This window comes from Phoenix dactylifera, chromosome 11 (genome assembly GCF_051530095.1).
Source record: "Phoenix dactylifera cultivar Ajwa chromosome 11, Ajwa_hap1_PhDact_Kaust_v1.1, whole genome shotgun sequence".
NCBI lineage: Eukaryota > Viridiplantae > Streptophyta > Magnoliopsida > Arecales > Arecaceae > Phoenix > Phoenix dactylifera.
This window is the reverse complement of record NC_143200.1, coordinates 6,417,882-6,444,951: the sequence shown is the minus strand read 5'-3', so window position 1 is coordinate 6,444,951 and position 27,070 is coordinate 6,417,882. Positions and strand designations below refer to the sequence as shown.

Here is a 27,070-nt window from a genome sequence, read left to right as displayed (position 1 = left end):
GTATATAATAGATTACTACATAACTAATTTGCTAAATGTATAACACCTAGTCGTATACTATATGCTAGTGAATATTATATTTTAGATATTGTGTATCGATTTACCAGATATGCGTATTGGCTTCCTAAGGGACTAATTTACTTTGTATATTACTTGGTCAAATAGTATGTACCAGTAAAAAATATATTTTAGAAACAAGAAAGAAAGAGGTTGCTACGTGTGCATTTCTTTCTTTTTTTAGCTTGTTTTTTTTTTTAATCACGGGACTAACAACTCCTTTTGTAGAAAGAGTATAATTTTTAGATTTCTACTAGAGAAAACGCAGTAAAATAGAAACCTGTTCCATATATTTTTCTCTTACACTTGCCCCATATCATTTTTGTTTGCTCACCTTAGTGTTAAAAGAAATGACTGGAGGTCCCGGCCTATTATCTGAAACTTTTTCTTCATGGTTGGCATGCCATAAGTGGCGAGGAGAAGAGGTTGGTGCACTGCAACATCTGAGTCTGCATCAATCTATTCTGCCCCATGGAATGCCAGCTACAAAACAAAGAAGAAAAACTGATAGCCTGGTTGCCCACGACACTGCTCATGTTTTAAGCGTTTTGTTGTGGCCGCTAGAATATTAACTGTCCTGTCCGATTAATAGAGTATCTCATGAATGCCTATTAAATGTTGGAAGGCTCCATTTGTCTGATGTGGACCTCAAAGAGCCCTTGTGCCGTTAGAGAGAGTTTCTTTCGCAGAAAAAGGAGGGAGGAAAGTGTGGTCAACGGGAAAGTAATGAAATGCCTCTTGTTTGGTTGGAGTTTTCAAAGGAGAGAGATAGAAAAGTTGTATTCCCATGGGAATATGATTCCCACATTTCATGGGAAAGTCTTTCCCATGAGAAACATGGGAAAGTTACTTTCCCATGAGGTGGGAATCACTCTTTTTTTATTTTTTCCCAAAAAGACCCTTCAGCATTAAAAAAGCATTAAAGAGGCATTAAAAATCTATTTTTTATTAAGGGCATAATAGGAATTATACATAACTTTCCTAGGAAAGTGGATGGTCAACCAAACATAAACACTTTGGAAATTTGTCACTTTCCCATGGTTAACCAAACATGCCAAAAGTACTTTGGAAATATGATTCTCAGGAATCATATTCCTAGGAGGAAAAATACTTCCCGCGAACCAAACGAGCCCTTAGAGAAAGTTTCTTGCAGCGAAATTATAGCACACTATCAATAAGCTAACATGTTTGAAAAATTAAATTTCTATAATTTTATTATTGCTTTACGATGATTATTGTTACTCATAATATATCATAAAAGAAGAATAATAACTAAAAATTTGCAACATTATTTGATTGCAATAGTTGTTCACCAAATATGGCTATGACTTGGCATGCATGACACATGTAACAAATTTCCTCGTGTCTTAATTTCTATGACATGTTTGAGGTTAGTTTTTGATCGATGATTATATACAAACATATACATAAATATAAACATACATACACATAAATACGTACATATACATACCCACATACATTATAAAGTGAGAATGGTTGCTAAATGTAAAATTTGTATTGGATGTGGATTTGGTGTATTGAATGAAAATGGTAATGGAATAGCTATCTGTCCTGTAGATATTGAAATACTAACATCTATATAAACAAATTTATGCACATGATTAAATGGTAAATAGAGAGAAAAACTCCCTAAAGTGATGATAAAAATATTACAATATCACCTAAACTGATGCATATGACAATCATAAGACCTGTAAATTGCTTGGTTTCTAGCAACATCTAAGAACACAAAATTTGTTATTTATAAGGTTATTGTTATGTTTTTTAACATAGCCCAAATATTGTAATGTAACTATAGCAACGTCTATGAGGCTGTTAAACTTCGTAATAGAATAGTAAAGTGACATCTAAAATTATCATTAAACCTAGAGATTAAAAAGGTTCATTTCATAGCTATAGTTGAATACAGTTGAATAGCAAAGTTTATGGCGGACCATGCAATAGCTTATGACGGACTATATATGCAATAGCTTATGACCGACACCGGCATTTGTCAGAAATATCAAGATCAAAACAATGCTGCTTCTTGTGACATTTATGATACATGTTGGTAGATGTCTATTAACATTTATTTATGACATTTTTTAAGATTTTTTTTTTTGTGATGCTTTCCAAAATGCCACATCATGCCTTGTTTGTTATATATCAATGAGAAAAATCATAATATGTGCATATTCAACCATTCTATTATTTGGAAGCTACATGCATCTAACGTAAATAGGTGGGCCAAGTTCGTTCTCATGCTGCCTGGCTTGGGATCCTATGACCATGTCTAACATTGATTGCCATTGGAAAGTCCAGAACTCCAGATTAATTAATCATGGCTTGTCTGCACCTCCATGCAAGCATGGATTCCTCGTTTTGGCTGATAATAATTGTTGCTTTTGCCTCCATCAGCTGGAGTTACATTTGTACTGACTGTAAGTGATTTGTTAATGGAAATATATGGAGGGATGTGCTTGCTTGTGGAAATTAAACAGAACCCAAGTACACAAGAAGTTGGAGAATAAAGACGGCTCCTAAAGGAGTGAATGATTCTTTATGTGATCTTTTGGTTGGACGGGGAACAGGTCGATCTCTTTGAGCTTCCCCCACCCTACAACCATTATGTTTTCTATTCGGGTTTGACTAGCTTTCATCTCACCTACTATGCTTGTGGTCTCATGTAATTATATACAAATGCGTTTTATGAATGCTTTGCACTTGACCTCAGCTTTGCATTGCCAACTTAATTTCTAGCTTTAGATCCCATTGTACGTCGGCTGAACTCCCTTGTTTCAATTTAAGTTGGACCGTGGATTCATCCCTGTCCGAGCAAAGATAGACTTTATATTAGCTTTGACCATCATTTCCTTTTAAATGTCCAGAGGCTTTAAACTTTTTTGAACCCATTTGGTTCATAGAAAGAATTCTTCCTCACTAGAATATTTTTTTCTAAAAAGCTGATGTCTGAGTATATAATACTCGAGAAATTGATTTTTGTATTTTTGGTCGACGATAGAAAATAACGTATTTTAGAGTAGCTTATGTTTGGTTGAGCATCTACTTTACTGAAAAAGTTGCATGAAGAACATATTATACTTTTAATAAAGAGAAAAATCTTATCTTATTCTATCTAAACTTAAGAGTATTTTAGGAAAAAAAATATTCTAATTTTCAGCCAGTGGAAATTAAACTTTTTCATGCCTCACATGGGTTTTTCTTTTTTATGAAATATGAAAATTTTTATTTTCATAGAAAAATTACTTTTCTATTTTTTTCTTTTGAAAACTCAAACAAAACATGAGGCATCTCTCCATTTTCCCATTAACTCTGCTCCCTTCCTTCCCCCTCCTCTTTTCCCGAAATCCAAATGAGTCCTTTATGTCAAAAGGCTACATGCTAAAAACTGCAAATCAAGCTAGAAGATGCACAAGAGGGATTGAGATCTACAACTATATATATATATATATATATATATATATATATATATATATATATATATATATATATATATATATATATATATATGACATGTGGAGCCATGTTTATCAGAATTAATTGTGTGGCAAATGGATTCTAAATCAATCATTATCCTAGAACTTGTCAGAAAAGTCAATAAGAGTTGTTAACCCAAAAAAAAAGACAATAAGAGGGGAAAAAACTAAATAAATCATAGAAAACTATGTTCATTAGCAAAGGCTTGTAAGCTATTAGGAGGGTGCCTTTGCACTCGATTCATTATTTTCAACAAATGAAGTGTTCACTCCGTAATTGAAATTACACAGTCATTCAAAGTGAGCGGATTTGTTGAAAACAAATTATATCAGCTAAGAGTTTGTACCTACCTATCTGACGTTAAAAACATTTTCCTAATTAACATGTCCTTATCGAACAATTTTACAATATTATACGACCTAATCTGCCATGTCTTAATATCTTGGATCATATATGGTTCTTTGATTGCTACTTGTACCTGTCTTCTCACCAAACAGTTCTTGCCAAACTTCATTGTAGAAGTCTCCATCCCATCTAACTTCGGATTATATTCAAAATCACCTGATGAATTCGACATTGGAAATAAATTTAGATTTATAACATCCGTAAACTTTGATATAAATTTTTCGTAAACAAAGATAGCATCTGTAAACTTTGATATATATTTTTCGCGAACAAAGATAAGGCATATTGACAAGAAAATTAAAGAATTACGTAAAGGTCCTCAGCATTTGTTTTAGCGCAAATAAACCTCCTAAACATTAAATTTCATTTGAAACTACATTACACACAAATATCTTAATTTATTACAATTTTAATATGCAAAGCCTTCTTTCTTTCCAAAAAAAAGAATTTTATTTACTAGACATTTACTTCTTATGTTTATGCCTATATTCTAGGACTGTCAACTGTTTATTTTCACTTGCATTAAACATTTATTGATAGGCAAAGGACGTCTACCTAAGGATGGCAATCGGTCAGATCGAATTAAATGCGAATCAAGTTAGATGTTGATAGGATCAAAAATTTATTAACCTTAATTTAATTTATTTATTAAATAGATCAAAATTTTATATTTAGATATAATCTATCTGTTTATATAATCCAATCCAATCTTTATAACTCTTTTATTAAACAAATCAAACAAAATTAATTAAATTAAATAGATTAGGTGAATTTTTAACAAATTAAATAAATTTAAATAAATTAAATAAATTAAGTAGGTTTTAAATAGATTAAATATATTTTAAACAAGTTAAATAGATGAGATTATAATTCGATTTAATTATTAAGCAGGTTAAAATGGGGCAAATGTTTAGTTCTAAATCCAATATATTGAATAAATAGATTTAGGTCGGCTAATATGATCCCTATTTATGTCACATCTAAATTTATTTAAAGTAGGTCAATCACTGACCGTGTCATAAATTGTCGTCCGTATTGATTCCTAAACCACATATAGAAATTAGTATTAACTCTTGTGCCAGATTATATCACATTATATTCAAATGATAGGGTGCTCGGTGATATCAGATTTGTCAGTTACAATCCAATGCGCTTTTCTTTCTTTCTTCTTTTTTTTTTTCTATTTTTTTTTTTGCTAAAACAGATATTTCATACAATTCGAATACGAATATACCCAGACGAATCTGCAAACAAAATATCCCGAAATGCACCGGACAAGTCAATGCGCTTTAACTAATCCTAGATACTCTTGCAATGAGGTAAAGAGCGAGCACTTCCAACAATATTTTGGATTCGTTTGGTTCGTAGGATGCTTTTTTTTCTTTCTAAAAATATAATTTTTAAAATATAAATTTTAAAAAAAATGATATCTGAAAAAATATTTTGGACATATTTGGTTGACAATAAAAAAGTGACAGATTTTCAGAGTGCTTATGTTTGGTTGACCATCCAATTTTCTAAAAAAGTTATGTATAATTCGTATTATATCCTTAATAAAAATTAGGTTTTTAATGTCTTTTTAATGCTGAAGAATTTTTTTGGAAAAAAATAAAAATAAAGTGATTTTCGCGTACGGAAAAAGTAACTTTTTCATATTTCTCATGAGAAAAATTTTTTCATGCAACGTGAAAATTATATTTTTATAGAAATATAACTTTTTCGTCTCTCTCTTTTGAAAACTCTAACCAAATAAGAGCCATTTCATTATTTTTTCATTGACCACATATTCTTTTCTATTTTTTTTTTTTTTTTCCACGAGCCAAACGAGCCTTAGCTTGCAACAAGGACGTGCTCTCCAACCAAGCCATGGCTTGTGGCATCCCAAGATTCCCGCATGCGAAGAAGGTGAGGTGGGACTATTTTGGACTGCATCTAGATGTTGGAATCCTTGCACCAACTCTGTAACGTCTTCTCTAGCCAAGCCTAAAAGCACCAAGGATATCTTTGTCTCCAGTTGTTGCAGGTAGAAAATAATGCGAATTTGGGAATCTCTCCTGTGCCAAAGTCTCCTGGAATCAGATAAGAGTATTTGAATCAGAAGAAGCTGATATAGGAGGAAAGGGATAGGTGGTAGAAGAAACATGGGGGCTCAACAAGATTAGGCATTTATATTGAAAGCAAGGCAAATGCATCACCCCAAAAATGTTGACGAACTCGAAAGTTGGACCCTTGTTTCAACACCATTTCAGACTATGCTATGTTCAAAAACTATGTGCTGTGATCTCCTAATTAAACTGAATATATGCAACCTTTATTTTCGAAGTAAAATAACATGAACCTAAGGATAGTATTAGAAATATACTCCGAAAACGTATGCATATATCAAAATGTCCTTTTTTTAATTAAAAAAAAGAATTTTTAGTCAGATTTTAGTACCATAAGGTTTCCATAGCATACGTTTCGTCAAAAAATCCGTGTCATGATACTAGAGTTTTAATGCTCTGAAAATATGTATCTCAGTAGTTTATCTTTGTTTGCACTTTTTATGGATTAAAATAAATGCATTTTCGTTATATAGCCATATTTCCTTCATTATAGATAATAAAAATAATAATTAATCTCGAGGCACATTAGCTTACTCTCTGGTTATTCAATATTTAACAAAGGAGAAGTCTTAATTCAGCATTTCTGCACTAGATTCCCCATGGCAACTGGCCTTCTGCGATTCATCCGTCTCTCAAGATTTGTCACAAAATCAATGCTCTACTCATCCTGTACGTGTCTCTGGGTGCTCGTGGATTGCAAATGGATGACCATAGACCCCAGATTTGTCTGATACTTACAAGATAACACACGTACTTTTAGATGTATCTACACACACACACCCACATATACACACACATACACACACACACGCACGCATGTGCGTGTGCGGGGTGGGGGGGGTGGTGTGCATGTGCTCGCATAGGTGTGGGCGTGCGTGAGCAAGTAGATTCAATCACCCACTTTTTTGGAGGTATATGGACACGTAGTTTGAGTGTCAATTCTTTGTTTCTGCAGATAAGCTTGAAAGTTCTTGGAGAACTATTATTCTCAACTTTTCTGCCTCTGCCGGCTCTAGAACAAACTCTTGATCTAGCTCCGTTCCTCTCCAACCTTTTCTTCTATCCTTAGAAGTAGAACAAGTAATAAGCTCGATCTGGATAAAAAATATAAAAAAAAGGGCAAGTGGATCACTTGAACACGATGCGTATTGGATGTTATGCCAAATTCCAAATCATAATTCTAGTCCCAGTATCCAGTCATAGTTGATAACGACCGTGTTATATACTTATATTTCATCAGGTTGAGTATGATTTTGGTTAACTTGGTCATAAATCATTTTTTAAAAAATTTTAGAAAATAGTTTATGGTTCAAAATTTTTTATTCTAGTCCAAAATTTTAGTATTCATGGACCCTTAATCATCTAATGCAAATGAAACCTCAAGTAAATGGATCTTGCTGTGGGTCTGTAACCAATTTGAGGTTGAACCCATCTGCACACCTGACATAAACCTAGTTAACCACCAATCATGGAATTAAATATTCTCCCGGCCGCTGCCTCTGCTCCTGAAAACCTTGGATCTAACTAATAAAAGAAGTATGCCATCCCTAACTAGTTTCCTTGCCAACAGAACTTCCCTAGTGCTGTTAGATGACATGCAGCAGCTTCATCTGAAATCACATTATTTTCTCTTTAATTTCATTGTCATGATTTTGTAACAACCCAGGACCTCATCCAAAATGGCTAGCCGGAAAGTATTATTTGGATTCCTTGATCCTGTATAAGTACCCAAGATCTACCCAGCGAATAACCGATATGGGACTAAACACACGTTTGCACGAGCCCTCACATACTCCCCCTGTTCAAGCCCTGACAGGCTAAGGGTTCAAATCTATTCAAATCTAATCACAAATACCATGATTGGCCTATAATCAGCCCCAATGGATCCGTGCTGCAGTGTCCCCTATTCCACATAGGTTATGGGCCGGGTCCGCTCTGATACCATTTGTAACAACCCAGAACCTCACCCAAAATGGCTAGCCGGAAGATATTATTTAGGTTTCTTGATCCTGTAGAAGTACCCAAGATCTACCCAGCGAATAACCGATGTGGGACTAAACACACGTCTGCACGGGTTCTCACACATGATTGAAGGAATTTGTTAGTATGGCATATATATTGATGTAATATATCAACTTATTAGCATCAGAGCAAATTACACTAATGGTGGGTAGTATTTGAGGTTTGCCTTAAGAAATCAAATAAGGCATGCAGTAATTATAATGGCTAGCTGAACATCTGTTTTAATATGCTAAAGATATTGATCTTGCACTAGGTCTCAAAAATGTACCAATGTTGTACTTCTCGGCTGGCCCATCATGCAAGGGCTTCAGCTAACTCATCAAATTGGGTTGGATGTAGCAAAGAATTAAACCAGCTTAATTTGCAAAGAATTATAGAAGCCTAGTTGGGTAAATGCCATCTGAATAATGCCATTACACTGCATATACTAGTAGTTATCACTTGCTACACATGTGCTTTGTTCATGGAAATATCATTAATCATGGAACTGAAAAAGAAAAAGTGAAATAATAAATTCGAGCTTCATCTTTAAATATTACATGAAACATTGAAAGTCGAAAATGATCTTACACCCTGATACTTTCATATATATACACACATACATATATATATACACACACACATATATAGACACACACACAATTAACAAATACAGTTAGTGATTAATTGGAAAAAATTATATAGCTATTGTCAACTTGTAATTGTCATAAATAATGGCATTAACAGCTATTAGTTGGCCTTTTCATTTTTCTTTTATCTACAAAAAAAAATCTTATTTAAATTTCTACAACCATTCAACTAGTAATATCCCATTACATAATAGCAACAAAATTAAGCAATAACATTATTTTATTTTTAACATCTTTTTTATATATTCCATTATAATGGCTAAAAGTGGTTATGATAATAATTATTTTATTTAGAAAAACATTTTTACACAAAACAAAAAAAATATTGGAATGGTACGAGAACATGTGTTTGCTTGCCGTCCATAAAACTTTAGAAGAACAAGCTTTATGAAAAACAACTTTCTCCTTGTCCTTTTATAAAACTAAGTTACATAAAAACCATATTTCTTGGTTACCTGTTATAATAAAACTGACAAATATTCAAAGCATAAATAGCAATTCCGTACATTAATCAGTGAGGGCTGTTTAGTTCTCTAGTTTTGGTAGAACATTTTCACACAAAGCATAAAATATTTGTGTCATATCAAACCATGTGTTTGCTTGCCTTCCATAAAACTTGTAAACGAACTCATTAGTACGAACAATTCCCACCTTGTTTTTTTTTTATAAATTAATTTACATAAAAACCATATTTTATGGTTAAAAACATGGTATTGAAATGGTGAAGTTGGCCCAAAGTCCGGTTACAAAGACTGGGTTTAGCCCATTCTTAGGGCAAGTTGCCATGAGTTAAAGAAGGGCCATCGAGCAAGAGTAATGCTCCCACTGCTATTTAAACTAAGAAACCACTAAATCTAGGAACATTTATTTGGAGGGAGCTTTTTTTCTAAAAAAAATTATGATGATGTCAAACCCCTGACTCGAAATCGCGAGCTGAGAGTCACGGCATACTCATAGAAAACTTCTTCCACAAGTATGCAAGAAATCTCTTCGTGATATTATAAATTAATTTATTCTGCAGCTTGTGGAAATCATGTAATGAGCTAGACAGCCTAGTAAACAATGAACACTTTAACTAGATTAATCAGATAATAAATTAAATATTAATAATATGCTAAAATTAAGCATGCAAAGTACATCAATACAAAACTAAACCTATATACTATCTAGTTATTTTAAAATCCTTCATTTATAAATTAATTTGTTTCAAAAATATCAAATTCATTTCGATAGCCATAAACTATGTCCACATTTATACCCTATGGCTGGGCCAAAATATAAGCTCATCAAAGTGCCAACGTATAACTCCACTAGCAGGGTATCAATATGCCAACTTATAACTCCTACTGGTAGAGTGTTGACGCCGTCCGACGTCCTAGATTAAGACCCTTCACCAGAGCCAATCCAAAAGTCATTGGGAGACATCCTTACTGAATCCAACAGTCCTAGAGAGAGAGTAGAGAGAAAAAGTCCAAGTAGAGAGAGAAACAAGAGAGAAGGGATGGAGAAGAGAGAAAAAAGAGAGAGAAAGCAAGCTTCTCTCTCTAACCAAGGAGAGGAAGGAAGAGGGTGGTTGCGTAGTGCTCAGGGTTAGGAGACCCACGATTGGCCAATAGGCAGCTGGCGGCGGCCGGTAGCGCCAAACTCATCAAAAAAAATAAGGGTTTCAACCCCTTAAACCATGGATCTAATGCATCCCGGTGGCTGAAACTCTGGCCACAGCTTCCAGTCACCATGAAGGACTGGAGGTAGACCTCGGCGACGAGCACTGATGGCAGGAACAATTGGAATTGAGAAGAAATAGGGGTCGGTCGATCAGAACAGGAAAAATAGGGCATCACCCTTCTCTGCCAAAAGTCTGGTGATCATCGGCCGGAATCGAGCTTCAAAAGGTCATATTAGAGGGAGAGAAGAGTTATCCAAATATTTTCAGGTTTTTACGTAGCTTTCGGTGGCATTTGGCCGCGGTGACGGTGCGGACACAATCGATGATTGCGGAAGAAATCGAAGAAGACTCCAGCGACTAATCTCCGATTGGGATCAGTTCTCTAGTAGAGGTGAAAGGAAGGATCGGGAGGATTCCGTTTGACGAACTCAAGCGGAAGAAGACTCCCATCAGGAGTCCTCTTCCCTCCTCGCACGTGCATCAATTTTTCTTTTGTTGGGCCAACTCCTTTGGGACAAATGCTCCAGGCCAGATACTAAGTATCACAGATGATGAGAATTATTTAAACGGAATCAATTACATGTTCTTCAAGCGTACATAGATTTTGTTCTGGGCATCAGAACCATAAAACAATCTGATCATTGGACTCCAAGTTCCGCTTAGCCTTCTTTATAGCCAAGTTGGTGAAACCTTTAACTAGTTGGCACTTGTTCGGCTTATAAAAGAAATACAGCCCAACTTGAAGGATCGGGTTGTACCATTCGTGCCAACCTAGTTAAAGAAAGATTCCCTTTCCTTCCAGCAAATCCACCTTCGGATCGCACAATGGCTACTTTGAGATCCATACAGGTGGCGAATAAAAAAAATAAAATGCTTTGAGATCTATGCAGGATGTGATCCAACGGTCGATGATGTGAAAAAAAAGATCAATTATTCTTCCGAGCTAAAGATGCTACCCGAACCCGAACCCTAACTTGAAACTGGCCATTAACATGGGCCACAAGTTTCAAACTCGATAACCTGGCTCCATGGCCTGCCTATGACACACATCCATGCTGTGCATAATATTTCATGGTTGTAACAAGCATTACTCGTACAATGACAAGCCAAATATAGATAGCATTTCTTTTTTTCAGGGAGAATGGAAGGGAAACCCATCTGCATTATAACTATCTAGGTTCAAATTCTTAGAGATGTACCATCAAGACTCAAATTAGAACCTTTCGTTGCTAAATATTGATAGAATTTGACCACACCTGTGAACATTGATGTACCTGAATGTTGCAACATTTCCTCAACAAAAGTAAAAAAAGGCTGGCTCGTGGGCCAACATTTACAATGATAAAGCCGAGTCATCAGGGCCTTCAGGTCATCATTGTTCAATTCCCTCATCCCAAGCCCAGCCCATAAGTATTTGCATGTTAATCTGGGCCAAGCTCAAGGACTAATGCAGATGTGGTCAAATGGATAAGTTGTTGCTCATCCCGGCCTGCCAACATGCATTCCCCAATAGGAAAAAAAATGATGCTGAGCCACTGTTTAATCACACAATATTTCATCACATTCAGATTAATTAACTAGATGGAGATAAACACGACAGTCGACAACCTTAGTTCTAATACCTTATTAATCAACCACTTGGCAAGAAAAAAAATATTCTACACTTAATAGAACACTCTTTTGCATTATCGAATGCGTTGGAAAAATTGAATAATGGAAGCCTTGGATGTATAAAATTGAAAAACAAAAACTTTTGATGGATAATGGAACCATGAAGTAGCCAAGGAGTAAAAGAAATAAAAGGCTTGCCTCAAAATGGTTAAATAACAAACTTCAATATTGTCAATGCATGTACATGTACATGTATATGTATATGTATATGTATATTTAGCAACACAAACTTTTTGTAGCTAAATAGACAAATTCTTGTAGTAAATGCACAGAGAGAAGGAGGGTGGGGGGGGTACCAAAGTAAACTCTCCTTTTTCAAGAGCTTCTTGGTTTCCTAAATGATAATGCATCTTGTTCTTTTGAAAGAAAAAATAGTGAAATAGTTGCACTATACCATCCAGAAACAGAATCCAAAATTGCTGGTTACTAAGCAGGTTGTTACTATTGCTACCACTAAGCCCTAATTCATGATGGTGCATCTTGTTTAGAATAAAAGTAGCACTCAGTAGGTTTAAAGTAAAAATAATTAATACTCTTAAAATATGCTAAATGTTTCTATCTTTTGGTCATAATTTTAAGAAAAAGGAAAAACTTGAAAAGTAAAAGAACAGTTCTATCTCCCATAAAGAAAAATAGCTAATTCTGATCAGGAAAAAAAGAAAATAGCTTATATGATTGCATTAGAAGTTGTAGGATGCCAACTGAATCTTGTGTTGATACAAGAAGTGTTAGATCCCACTTTCGTTCCAGTTTTGGTCTACACATCCAACCATCTTTTTTTTCTCAAAAAATAGAAGATAATAAAAAAATAAATAAGATTACCGGTTCAACTTTTATGATGTAGCTATCTTGGTGTGTGATCTAAGTAAACAAATTCATCATGCTCCCGCCATTAATCTAAACGTTAAAAGAGAGATACCGCCTTGTTACTCAAAAGTTATTATAGAAAATAATTACAAATTTATGTGGTACACTACATAGAACTTTATCCGTAAAATGGTGCGAATCCAAACTTGTGATGATATGGATCTTCTATGTTATACTGTTTGCACCACAAAATATTGTGCAGCACTCGATGGCTACTATCAAGAGATAAATGGCCATCAAATCTTATTGTGTCATACATAGCACATCTTACTTGATGCCAACTCAGAGGATTCTACATCAACCTTAGGGTACCTCATCCACTACATATAATTCCAATTTCTTTTCATGGCTTGTGGCAATTGTGGGTGATGGCATGTGGCAATTATGCGGGTGAAATCCTGCTCTTAAATGAATAAACCTATCTTGATCTATCTTGCACTTCACAGGAACATTTCCCCTCTCTCGCCTTAAAACTCTCATTATATAGTAATGGAGCCAAAATTTAGTAAACATTGTTTAAATTATAGATAAATTTGAGAAGAAATTTTGAATCAGATGGCCCAAAAACATCCATCAGAAACTCCCTTTTGCACAATACAAATTGTCTGCTGGGCACACATACCTGCTCCCTTGGGTAGAATCCAGTGTCTCAAGTGAAGGTTGCATTTCTTAATTTCTTCTTCCTCATTAAGATGTGACTTGAGCATTCTACATGTATCTAGGACTGAAAATAGATAAGATAGATATATTTAATCCATATCTATATTTATTCGATGAGTATAATATAAATATCGATGTTAAATAAATAGTAATCTATGTTTGTTCTAAATAGATTGTGGATACAACTCAGATTGTTTGCAAAATCTTGCACACACACTATTATTTTGAAGAAAAGATAAAGGATAACACTCTACTGCTTATTCCTCCCCCCTCTTTCTCTCACACACTCTCTCTCTCTTCTCTAATTACTTATTATTTGTTGTTAGTTCTAGAGCCAAAAGTTGCAAGCAGTGTATCAAACTAGCACCATGCTTTGATCTTCCCTTCCTTCCCTCACTCTTCTGAGGCTCTCTTCTGATCTTTCAACTTTGGGTGCAATAGTTGCAGTGCACAAAATTCATGTCAACAAAAGGTGCTTCCAATGGACTCAAAAATCCTAAGAAATCCATGGAGGAAAAGATGCTCCTATGAAATGAAACCAAAGATGACATTCTGAAACTTACAGTGGGTAGCAATCCACCCATCACCATTAACTCTCTCTCTCTCTCTCTCTCTCTCTCTCTCTCTCTCTCTCTCTCTCTCTCTTTCTTTTTCATATAGATCAGCAAAGAAACTAGATAGATATGCCCCTCTTTGACAAGTACCTCAATGCAAAAAAGAATTTAACACAAAAGTCCATGTCATGACAAAACCAAGACTCTGAGGCTCCTCACCAAATGTCACTACTTAATGACAACAAAGTCAGCAACAATTGATACTAAGGTCAGAGAACTGGCTTGACAAGCCAGACCCTTGTGTCCCTTTAGGCCTGCTGCCCCTATCTTTGGCTTGGGAGGAGAGAGTCCTTGCTGTCTGGGCCAAGTCCTTGGTGGATAAGATGTTGGGGTAGGGGATGGAGGAGGCTTTGTGGCAGCATGAGAACCATTTGGACTGCATGTAGCTTGACTTCCTCCATGGAGGGATGTGGAGGCCCCTTTCTTTCAGAGACTGCTGTGCAGCTGAGCATAGGAGGGAGACCACCCTCTTAAGCTTCTCTTCTTTTCCAACAAAGATCTGGGGGAGGATGTTGGAGAGTTTGGTGTAGGCTGATGTTGGTCTGGCCAGTTCAAACTGGGATCTGAAATCTATGTCTACTATTAGCCTGCATGAGGCACCATTTTCCTCTGCCATCACAATATCTATATACTCATAATCCCCTGCTCCAAAAATAAGAAGTAAAAAAAAATAAATCAGGAGCTGAGCTTTTTGATTAAGTATTTATTAAGGCTGGCCTTGATTGCATAAAACCATAGGGAATTTGGATGGTAGTGTACAAGGAAAAGGCTTCATGAAATTCAAAATTGTTGTTATTTGTGAAGATATTGAAAGTAGCGCTTCAAAGAGTCATGAACATGAAATCTTCCATCAAAAAAAAGGATTTTAGGAATGAAAGGATAAATTTGAAAACTTTTAGCTCGAAAATTTGCAATTTTAAAAAAAGGATAGGTTTAAAGATAGCATAATTAAATCATAAATCAACAGGAGTAATTACTTCTAAGATGGGGGGGGGGGGGGGGATATTAAGGGAAAGGAGCAACACCTCCAGGACACTCCAAGGTTGTAACCCAAGAAGATCTACATAGGGAAGCCTGATAACCATCCATCCTCAATTTCATCATTAGCCTCTTCTTTACACAGCTCTTCTTCCTTTCTTCTCCCATCTCTCTCACATACTTCAAGGCCTTCTCAAAAACCTCCATCTCAGCATCGGTAGCACTCCTAATCATCCCCTTCAACCCACAAAACAAAAGAAGTAAGAGGAAAAAACCACAACAAAAGAAGCAAATCATTCGCTTGGATGCATGTAAGTATATGTGTTGCTGATAGAAAACCAGTGCATGAGCAAACTTAGTTTCTCATAGAGAGAGAGCAGACATATGAACAAGATTGATTAAAGGCTCCAGAGATGTTGAAGTTAAAAGGCTCCATACTAAACAAACCTTCAGAAGGAGGTATGTGTGGTGGTGGAGAGAAATGGCCTGCGAGGAGGATGGAATGGAGGTGGGCATGGATGATGTATCTGATTCAATGAAGTCATGAACCATTTGGACCAGCATCTCTTCTTCTGAGACACCCATTCTCTTCCCCTCTTTCTCCCTCTCCCTTCTCTCCTTAACTCTCAGACTCGCGGGGGCACCAAAGAAAGAGAGAGCTTAGGCAGTCAAATGGATAGCAATATATATAAATAAATGGTGCTTAATTGCTGTTGCGAGAAAATTCCAAAGGTGATGACAAGTAATGTCGACAGAGTGAAGACGGGTTGGAAAAAAGGGCAGAGAGAGAGCCAACGAGTATGGTGGACTGACGACGCGATTTATGGACAGATACAATGGGATGTGAAGCTTAGAGGAGCCAACCGTTCCTATATGAGCTCTTTGTCCCATGAGATCAGCATACAATTTTAGATAAATATTAGCAAACAAAGGCTACAAAACCACAGTGGGTTTGTTTGTACGATTCTACTACTTTCACTTAAATCTCACTCAAACATGTGATGACATATGGAAAAAAAAATTACTTTTTTATTTGTTACATTTCTTTTATAATCCAAATTTGAGTTTAATTTAAAATTTTCTAAGAGATAATGTGCAAACATCTTGCTAGTAGTATCGAGTCATGCACAATCTCACCTATTATAGTATGTATAATATTGAATATCATAACTATCACATATTGCATGCACAATCTTGATATGATATTACAACTGCCATATATTGCATATACAATCTTGGTATGATATCGTAGCCGTAATAAATTATTAATTAAATGGTTATTAATGGAATTAAATAAATGCAAATGGTCGGATTCGTAGAGAGTTTTTAGATTGATGTTGAGCTCTTTTTTTTTTTTTAATGAGAGAGTGGTGGAAACGCTACCGTTGGGCCATGTTGTCCGAAAGCCCAATGCTTCTCCATACACCTCTTTGCTTACAAAAGCAAAGAAACAAAGTAACCTATAGCCCTTGTGGCACTTCTTAGGGAAGGAGGAATGAGAAAAATAGACCTTAACATTAACTCGCAGTTAATTAAAGTGAATTCTTTTGAGCTTTCCTGTTTGTCCTTCCTAGTCCACAGTCGGAGTACATGTCTATTGGTTGCCAATTAATATTATTCATCATAGAATGAATTTAATTGTTTTGGACTATCTTTCCACTTGGAAGTCCGTCCTCCATTTACATGCCTATGGCTTAGCAATTAATGTACCTCACTAAGGAGTAAGGAGTTGCCCTCGCCAGTGTCCCTGTAGAGCAGAGATGGGTCATTTTGGCTGTTTGGATATATCTATAATTTAAATGGCCCACCCAAATCTCTAATTGATTTTCTTGTTATTGTTCACTTCAATTCTATGTGCTAGAAACCTCAAGTGGAAGAGGTATTAACATTAAACAAAAGGGTAAGCATAAAAAATGACCATAGAGTGACCAAAATGACATCAGCCAATTACTAGTGGGTGGGCCACCCAATTGTTGTCCTCTTATCATCAGCCATGCAAGAGATCACATCATCCGAGTTTCATCCTTACTGATTAGGGTTGAAACCAGATCATCAGATGCCAGTATATCCATATCTATATTTATTTAATTTGATAAATACAAATACTGATGCATATTAGTTGGATGTAAAAATTTATATTTTTTCAAAAGTTTATGAGTATTATATAAAATTAAATAAGATTATAAATAAAATCAGGTACTTGCATGCAGATTAGGTTGTTGTCTGTTTGTATCCATATTTGATTTTTCTTTGACGGATATGGATACAAATACGAATATTAATTAGATGCTCAAATTTCTATCTATACCTGAATAGATTTAAATATGAAAATAGATCTGGATGGATATTCTCTGATGCACTTTCATCGCTATTAATTTGTGAGCCTAACATCCTCTATTTTTCATGTCTATAGTCTCGTGAGCCAGCGGGCAGTTAAGAAGATGAACAGGGTACCCCAAACCAACTACTGTTGGTGGTGCTCGTCTAGGTCCAGGAGTAGAACAGTAGGTTTGCTCTAGATTTTACTTTTAAAGTATGCAGCAATGTGTTGAGCCACTCTTCTTAAGCATCATATCAAAAATGTTATTACTCTTGTTTGCATGCATGGGAGAAGTTTAAAAGATTGTATTCATGTAACATTCATTATCTTTGAGGTAGGATTCGTGTTCATCATCTGGTTCTAATGTTGTGGTTGATTTGAGTTTTCAATAATAACTTATCCTCGGTGGGGGATGATGACATTGTGGCAAAAGGGCCTATCTCTTATAGGATAACATATTTTAACAAAGACTGCTTCAAACTGGATTAAAATTACATATTGTAGGAATTGAAAGTATTAGTTTCTTTTACGTCAAGGAAATGTGGCTTAGTTGCTGACTGATATATTGGAATCTAGCTCAACTCTTCTGAAAGTTGATGCATTTGTTCTCCTAAATCGAACCTCCTAATACATGAATTCCATTAATCTTAAGCTCGAAAATAGTGATTTTACGGTTTTTTGGCTTCAAAACCTGTAAATCTAGTCTTCCAATACTTTAGCCACATACATCACAGGGCCTTTTTCTTTAGGGATGAGAAGTAAGAACATCACAATGGTATTATATTATAGTCAAATATCAGTAATTGACATTAGGTTTCAAAGATCAGCGACATTTTTTTCCATTGACCATGTACCAGTGTCTCCTTATCATTTTTTTTTTTTTTGGTTTTTTGAAGTGCAATGAAGTGAAAAAACATTTCCCCCTATATTTTTGATGATAATGATTATTTTTGTACCGAGTATGTACAAAAGGAGATAAAATAAAATTACAATATCATGTTTAAAAAGATAACATCAGAGGCGAGAGAGTGGATATGAGCATCTTGTGGCTATTCAGCCAATTGACTGGACAGAGGTTTTGCCAAAACTTAAAGAGTATGGAGCATTTTACATAGCACCGCATGAATAGATGAGTTTCTTTTGAGGAAGATATGAAAGTTTCTTTCATGCCAAATCTGCTAACAAAATGCAATCATCAGCTAATCCTAAGCTCTTCTGAATGTTCTGATTGAGGGTTGGATTTTCTTAATTCTCCATGATGACCAAAGAGACTAAAGGCTAGTTTGCCATCCTCTAGATTTTGAGACAATACTAAATACTTTTTGTGAAGAGATATTTGAGATATAGATGGGTTTTATTCTCTGTTCATGCTCTACATAATGGGCATCTTGTGCTTACTGCCCAACGCTTCCTTGCTAATACTTTTTCTATATGTAATTTATTTTTTTTAAATTCAACCACATTAAGACTTTAGCCTTTTCAGGTATGATGTCTCCATTATTGATTAACTTGTAATAGGATTTTACTGTATAGACTCCACATAGGCAAGAGAAGATGCATCATAGCCTGTGTGCGCGCATGCGTGCGTGTGTTGTGTGCATGCGTGCACATGCATGTGCATGGGTGTGCGTGTGTGCGCGTGTAACAGAAAGGACCCTATATCTTTATATTCCACTTTCGATGTCGACAATTCCATTGAGAAACTATTGTTACATTCCTCTTTATTTCTCTTTGATAAAGATTCTCAAATAAAGAAGCAAAAGGAGCCGGTCCAATCCATGTGTCCTCCCAAAACCGATTTTTCTTTTTTTACCAGCCTATGAATGGATTAGCGGTGCATTCGAGTCGAATGCCAGTGAAATCAGTATCTTGCATTCTAAACTGAGTCTTTGTTTATTTAAACTTACACCGCTTAAAGATTCATGGTAACATGTGACAATGGTGCATGAAGAGAGAATGTGATGCAGTTGCAAGTCATGTAATATCTGGACACAGTGAAATGAACCAGTAAGGATAATTTCCGTGTAAGAAGATTGGAGAGTTTTACGTAGAGTGGCACTCTCTTCTCATCAAACAACAATCTAATACTACTACTTCAGGACACTGGCCGTTTTCTATTGTAAAGAACTTTGTAACGAAGGTGTGGACATTCTTGCTGGCTTCAAAAGAGCGGTTTGAATCTTGCTAATAGAGTAGATATTGGATTGCTCAAATGAGTCGAGCGGCAAATTCTTCATTAGGGTATGTTTGGATAATTCCTACAGGCCGCCCATTTAAGCATAATCATGTATCAATCAAATATCGCCCAATCCAAATCTTTGTGAGAAGAAACATAAAAAAACTCCATAGGTTAACAGGCACAAAGGCTAGAATTGGGGCTGAGTTTGGGCAAACTCTTAGAAAATATAAGCTAGATAGGAGAACAGGCCTGATTTCTATAGGATTTTCAATCCAATCTTGTAGGAATATCCAAACAAGCCCTAACAATCTTCTCATATATTGACATAAAGTGAATGTTCCCATCCAGCCAATGGAGCATATGCCTAATGCTTTTGGGTGCTATGTAATGGAAATGCTTGTGATTGAAGGAGTGGATGCCCACTTTACTTCTTCCCTCAAAAGATCGAATCTAATCCTGTGGTATGCATAACTACATATAATGGATTGTCTCGCTTATGTCCCGATTCAAGAAGGAAACAAGAAAAAGAAGACTTGAGCATATCTAGCATGTTGGGCATTTAAATTAAACCAAGGATTGAAGTCTTAACAAGACGAGAGCCATCCCGGCCATTCTGTCCCATTCTAGTAAGATTGTAGTGTGTGGGACAAGTACTTGACCCTAAAATGCACTTCCATCCCCCATCATAATGGTCCTGTTTCATCCCTGTTGGGTCATGAATTGATGCGACCGTCCTAGTCGGGACATGCCCTCAGCTCTTTTTTTTTAATGATGTTTCGGCTCATTGATTGCCAGGAGAAAGAAGAAGGAATAGTCGATTCAACCTTACTTTCGTTGACATCGTTGCCGAAACAGAGGGGGCTTAGTTCGTAGGGCTCCTTTTTCTCCTTCAATTTTTTTCCCTCGATAAGCATAAGGCTTAGCCAATCATAGGGCTCAACCGAACTAATAATTATGTGCTCACTTTTTTTACTTCCCAATAAGCATAAGGCTTAACCAAATACACAGCTCTCAAAGTGCTCAAAACATCATCATTCATTCATTACATAGATCTCACAGCGAGCAGTTGATGAACCAATGGTCAAAACTGGAAAGATGCACCCTTATCCTAGTGGATTTACCCAGAGAGAGAAAGAGAGAAAGAGAGAAAGTTAATTTCCTCGCAACTCTCTCCCCTTCCTTTTTCACGTTCCCCTCTTCTCTGTCTCTCTTCAATTATCATGCCTACCTCTTACTTCTTTTGAGAGTTGATTTTATTTCAATGGATGTGATTGAGTTATTATTATTATATTATATTATACTATACTACAATAATATATTACACTATAACAATATTATGCTATGTAATAATATATTATTTTATTATATTATATATATTATATTATATTACATTATGATAATATTATTACTATGCAATAATATTACATTGTAATGATGTATTCATATATTATATTATCATATCTTATCATATTATATTATTATACTATATTATTTATAAAATTATATTACATATTTCATTATATTACAATATATTACACTATAATAATATTATGCTATATAGTAATATTTTAATATATAAAAATATATAATATTACCTTATATTATGCTATACTATATCATAACCTTTATTGTTATTTTGTCATACCAAAAGCACTTCTCAATTTGGTTACCAAACGCAAATTTAAATTCCACAGTGCCTTAAAAATAAAGCTACCAAATAACAAATAGATGTTTGTAAAAGCACACTACTAACAACAATGCTAAATATATAGGGCCTAATTACTTGGCCTTGCATGACAATGGCTGCATGAGAAGACTCAAAAAAAGAAAAGGAATTGAGTGAGGAAATCTGTGGAACTGAAGGAGCTAAGAACTGCATTATACTGATCTATTAGCAATACAGAAGAACATGTTTCTGCTGGATTATGTTACCATAATTCCTAGCTGCTGGGCATTGACAACCGGTTGCAACTGAATTGGTTCCTATTACATCACAACCCCTTGACTGATTCCCACTATCACGAAACGTATCACATGGATACATTATCAGGCATTCAAACAAGTCCTTATTACAATACTCATAAATCCTCATTAGCATTGCAATGGTAAAAATTTAGGTTGTGAGTCCTTAGAAGCTCAACTCGTTCATAGATAAAGATAAAAAACCCAATCTTCTATGGTTGTCATTAGATTAACGGAATGCGGTAACTGCATCCCAAAGCAACAGTTAAGGGTTACTGTTTTAGAGGGATGTATACCAAGCATAAGGCTTTGCTTCTAAAGATCCTGGAATGAATGGATTATGGTATAAAATCAAGACAAAAGAAAATTAAAAAAAAAAACTGCATGATGTTATGGTAAATTAACAATGAGATCAGTTTAACAGCCATGATAAGAGAATAATTCAAATAACAGGATGGTGAAGTCACAACAAGATCAGTTCAAGTTCCTCCATCCAATTCTTCAATCTGAGCTGCCTGCATGTGGTAGGTGGGAATTTTACTAATTTACTGAACATTAGCCAGCTGACAGAACTCTACAATTTACAAGAAAATATACTCCAGCTTATTGCAACGTTTACTCTCAACTCAAGCTTAAAAATCCTGTGTCCTAAAATAAAACTGGTCGCAGTCATGCAATAATGAATGTTTATCTACATAAATAAACATAAAGAACAAACCTTATTTCTTTAATCGAAGTCAATGAAATCCTTTTCCAATTGGTTATTAAATCCCCGATCCCAATTTTGTTGTGATGTCTTCTTTCAACTCCCTCTTTAACCTTCAACTTGTATCCAGGAAGCCCTCGCCGGGGCTGTCAAGAAAGGTGTTCAAGTCTTTTCTTGTCATTTCGATACTAGTCTTCCTTCACCTCCCTCTGTGACCCTCAACCTGTACTCAGGCCCTCCTTATGGCAAGCTGTTGACTGTCATCAGTGCCATCTAAGAACCCAAATTTTCAGAACATCAAGCAAATATGGAAAACATATTTATGTTTCATAGCACTTTGATGTTGCTTTTGTTTCTTAAAAGATTGGTCCTCTTTAATTGCACTTCAGTAATGATCACAAATGCTGATGAACTTGACAATTCGGCTTCCTCATGAACAAGCAGCACATTGTGGCTCCTGTAAGATATGTTAGCTCTATAAAATTATATGTTGCTACCAAGATGAGAGTAATCTCTTATCACTCATGTGAGGTAAGAATGCTTCCTCACATCATCGAACAGTCAAAAATATGGAGTTGTATTTCTGAAGAATGCTAATAACTCAGCTCGCCGCTAAAATTTACCAGTAGTTCCCACAGGAACACGAACCCCAACTGAAATGATGAAACCGGACTGGATCTCTAAGGACAATCTCCCTCCTTTCACTTTCTGATATTAACTTCAATGTAGTGTGGCAATCCTCGCAGACCCTTTGGTTCTTCATTACTCGTACTGGAATAGAATCTGGCAAACAGCACATCCCCAATGCCACAGCCAACAATTCACCATGGCTATTCATTAAACGATCTTTCCACTTCTCACTTTTATACTCTAGCTCCAAAATCTTAACACCAGCATACCTCATCCTCTGTTTTATATTAAACAACATTACTTCTAATTTTGCATAAATTGCATTTATTTGGGGGTGGGAGTTATTGCCGGCCACAAAAGAATGAACTGACGCTCCAATCTCGATCCAACTCATGCCAATTTCCTTATTTACCCCTCTTTCTCTCATCAAACCTCTTGTTCTCATTGCCAAAGAAACTTTCCCAGCATCTAGGTACATGTTGTAAAGAAGCATATATGATGTAGCAGAAAAGGGCTCCAGCACCATTAACTTTTCTCCTGCACGTATACCTCTTTCAATGTCCCCATGGAATTGACAAGCACGCAACAGGGCATGCCAGATACTTGGGTCATTATCAAAGCCAGAGCTTGATATGAAATTCTCTGCATCGACCAGCCTCCCAGCCCGACCAAGGAGGTCAACCAAGCATGTACAGTGCTTCACATTTGGAGCTAAGCCATAATCTGTCCTCATTCTTTCAAAATACCTGCAGATAAAGAGACAGATTAGAAAATGTTTCTGAAAGCTACATGCTAACTGCTCGTCTCACTGGTGTAACCTTGACTGGCCTAAAACTCTGTATGCTGCAACTCGGGGATCACTAGCTAATAACAAAAACTATGTCAAAGGGAAATCTCCAACAATAATTTCGCAATATGTTCATGCAAGAAATACTTGAACTTAATTAAATCACTTCAGCATCATCATTTCTTTTACTTATGTGGTTCTCTAAGATCAACACTCCACCTTTTTCATCCAGGTATTGGACCAGCATTGGCAGTGTTACTTTGAGTCTCACCATACCACAAAAATACGGCATTGCTATAGTGAATTTTTACCTTCTTGTCACCCAATGAATCAAAACCTCAAGCAACAAGGCTTATCTCATCTGTATGGGTTTGAGTTTATGGATAGACATATTATGCATCAAAATTAGAGAGCATTTTACAACCGTTTCTCATCTGCACATCAACCTCCAGTGAGTTGATACTGATAGCCAGGCCAAGGCAACATGGAATAGGAGATTGTCGTACCATGCAATATCCGAGTAGATCAGCTGGTGGGTAGAGAGCCTATTTTAGTGGTTACATAAATTAAAGCTATGTTAAACCTACCATGAAGCTACTATTTGAGTTTACCTTAGGTTTGAAAAGAGTTTAGACAAAAAGTTAAGAATATAAGGTTTGATATGAGGTATTGCACTCATTTTTGAGGTACACTGCCTTTTGTTGTCTTTCTGAATTGGCCTGACTGGTTTAAGAGGGAAGAGAAATGTTTACTGAATTCCTTACTTGAACGCATCTCTTATTTTTCTCATTTCTTTTCACCTTGACTACATCATGAATTTTCAAAGGAATTTGAGTCCAACATATTCCTGTAACAATCTTAGTGACTACTTAAGATTAAATCATAAGCATTAACCCACAAGCATTATTGCTGGTACTACATAGGTTTCATGAACCAAGTTATGATCTACAAAGTTTGAGAATGTTTTACAATTGACACTTGGAACAATGTCAACTTCCTACAAAATGGTGACGAATTCTTAACTTTGGAACTTTGGGCAAGCAGGTGGCCTAGCATTAAAACTAGGAGGAGGATTTGTAATAGGAAGACCAACTGACTAGTTAGCATGTCCTATAAAATTTCAAAGTTCAGTAACTTATCAGAAAGAGGAGTTAGTACCTGAATCCTTCATCCACCAGTCCACCATGGCTACAAGCAGTTAGAACAGCAAGGAAGGTGACGTCATTTGGTGTGACCATGCATTCCATCATTTTCTCAAAGAGCCCTATAGCATCGGTTGCACAACCAAGTAGCGCATGGCTTGAGATTATTGTAGACCAAGACACAACATCAAGGCTCCCAATGTTCTGAGATGTCCTGATAGCAGCATTGATATCTCCCAACTCAGAATACATGTTTATCTGTGAATTGCCACAAACAGTGAACTGATCAAGTCCTGCTTTCATGGCGAAACCTTGTATCTGCTCACCAATCCTCAAAATACCCAAATTTGAGCAAGCCCTCATGATAGTTGATATAGCGAACTGATCAGGCTTTATTCCAAGGCCCAGCAATTCATTAAACAAACTCAATGCCCTTTCAAAATGCTTATTCAGAACACATGCTGAGATCATGGATGTCCAAGTGAAAATATCTTTCTTAGAAGTAGCATGAAAACATCTGAAGCTATCTTCAATCTGACCCATGTTTGAGTACAGGGTGATCAATGAACTTCCAGCAAACTCATCATCCTGAAGATCATTTGTAATGATATGTGCATGGATTTGCTTCCCACATTTGAATGCTTTAATTAAGTTACAGGCTTCAAGCACGCTGCTGAATGTAAACTTTGAGGGTCTCATTCGCCTCCTTAGCATTTCAGAGAATAGTCTTAAAGCATCAAATCTGACTGCATTGCATTGTTTGGTCCCCAATCGAGAGAATCCAGCAATCAAGGCATTGAATAGCACCACACTTGGATTTGGTATGCATTCAAAGACCTTAATTGCTTCTTCCAATCCACCATTCTTCGCATACACGTCAAGCATTGCACTACCTACAAAAATATCCAAGTCTAATCCAACTTTAACTACACACCCATGCAACATCTTTTGAACTTCCTCAGAATCATTAAAACCTGAGCAAGCCTTGAGGATACTTCCAAGAGCAAAGCTATTCAGCTTCACTCCTGACCGATGCATCCAAACAAGAATATTCGTGGCCACCTCTGGCCATCCGACCCGGACATAAGCAGAGAGTAATGAATTCCATGAAACCTCATCTAATTCCTCTGCATGATCAAACACCAACCTGACATCATCTATTCTACCACATTTTGAGTACATGTCAATGAGCAAATCAGTCAAGAATGCCCGACTAGCCAACCCGCTCACCACCACTAACCCATGAACTATCCTCCCCTTCTGGGCATCCCCGTGATCACCACAGGCACTGAGGGCACTTGCATAACTGATTCGGTCAAGCTTGATTTTTGCCTTTCTACCCTTAGCAAACTCATCCAAGGCTTTATCGACATAGGCAACTTCAGAATATCCCGCCATGAGCGAATTCCATGTAACGACGTCTCTAACGAGCATTTTATCGAACAGTTGGTTAGCGGTGGAAAGATCACCACGCTTACAATACATATTACGGAGATTGTTGTACAAGATTAGGCCGGGCCTGTAGGAAGTTCTTATCATGTGAGAGTAAACCAGTCTTCCTCGGATCAAAGACTGGGTTTTGGCGGAGAATTGGAGGAGGTCTTTATAGGTTGAAGGCTCCAAGGAGAGAAAAATTAAACTGTGGCTGGCGGGGAGAGGAGAGAGAGAGAGGGGCTTTGGGTTTGAAACTGGGTAGTGGTCGTGAAGCCATTGGGTGTTCGAATTCGAAGGAAATTGACGCGCAGTGAGCACGCGGTCTGGTGCCTGGGAGAGCATCGGTTGGTGTTTGGGTTTGGATCGAAATTTAATATAGTTTTAGATTACGGTTGTAATTTATAATAAAAATGGGGACAAGGATTTAGGCTTAGGTTCGGGTCCAAGTTAATCCGGATCCAACCTTGACCAGAGCGAGTCTTTTGCCCACCATTTGTTCCATTACTTTGTGGGTCCGGTCAGGTCACAGTTAGTGTTGGTTTCAAGCAAATTTAAGGTACTAGATGAACTAAATTTTGTCGGATTGTATTAAGTCTATTTGGGTCTGATAGGGTTAGAACCAACTTCCGGAGATCATTAATAATATATAGGGAAATAAGATGGTTTGGGATTGGAAGATCATAAGATAGTTTGAGAGAATGTAAGATGGTACTTGAAATCAGCATCGAATCAATATAT

The 27,070-nt window shown here is 36.2% G+C and overlaps 2 protein-coding genes across 2 annotated transcripts; both read right to left on the bottom strand.

The window, feature by feature from the left end:
- Positions 1-14,007: 14,007 nt before the first annotated feature.
- LOC108511650 (uncharacterized) lies at positions 14,008-15,976 on the bottom strand. Its single transcript, XM_039128324.3, has 3 exons — positions 15,620-15,976; positions 15,220-15,409; positions 14,008-14,836 (listed from the first exon to the last, which is right to left on the bottom strand). The coding sequence occupies exons 1-3, from the start codon at positions 15,755-15,757 to the stop codon at positions 14,382-14,384; spliced, it is 783 nt and encodes a 260-aa protein (XP_038984252.2). The 5' UTR covers positions 15,758-15,976; the 3' UTR covers positions 14,008-14,381.
- A 6,179-nt stretch (positions 15,977-22,155) lies between these two features.
- LOC103717169 (pentatricopeptide repeat-containing protein At3g13880-like) lies at positions 22,156-26,793 on the bottom strand. Its single transcript, XM_008805457.6, has 2 exons — positions 24,915-26,793; positions 22,156-23,715 (listed from the first exon to the last, which is right to left on the bottom strand). Exons 1-2 carry the CDS (start codon positions 26,672-26,674, stop codon positions 22,959-22,961), a joined length of 2,517 nt encoding a protein of 838 aa, XP_008803679.3. The 5' UTR covers positions 26,675-26,793; the 3' UTR covers positions 22,156-22,958.
- Between the last annotated feature and the right edge of the window lie 277 nt (positions 26,794-27,070).

Bases quoted from the DNA above. Each gene is read 5' to 3' on its own strand.
- LOC108511650 (XM_039128324.3), bottom strand. From the start codon at position 15,757: ATGGGTGTCTCAGAAGAAGAGATGCTGGTCCAAATGGTTCATGACTTC. The intron at 15,410-15,619 runs GTTTGTTTAGTA...TGTGGGTTGAAG, and splicing joins ACACATACCTCCTTCTGAAG to GGGATGATTAGGAGTGCTAC. The intron at 14,837-15,219 runs GTGTTGCTCCTT...TTTTTGGAGCAG, and splicing joins AACCTTGGAGTGTCCTGGAG to GGGATTATGAGTATATAGAT.
- LOC103717169 (XM_008805457.6), bottom strand. From the start codon at position 26,674: ATGCTCTCCCAGGCACCAGACCGCGTGCTCACTGCGCGTCAATTTCCT. The intron at 23,716-24,914 runs GTACTAACTCCT...CTTTATCTGCAG, and splicing joins CTGGTGGATGAAGGATTCAG to GTATTTTGAAAGAATGAGGA.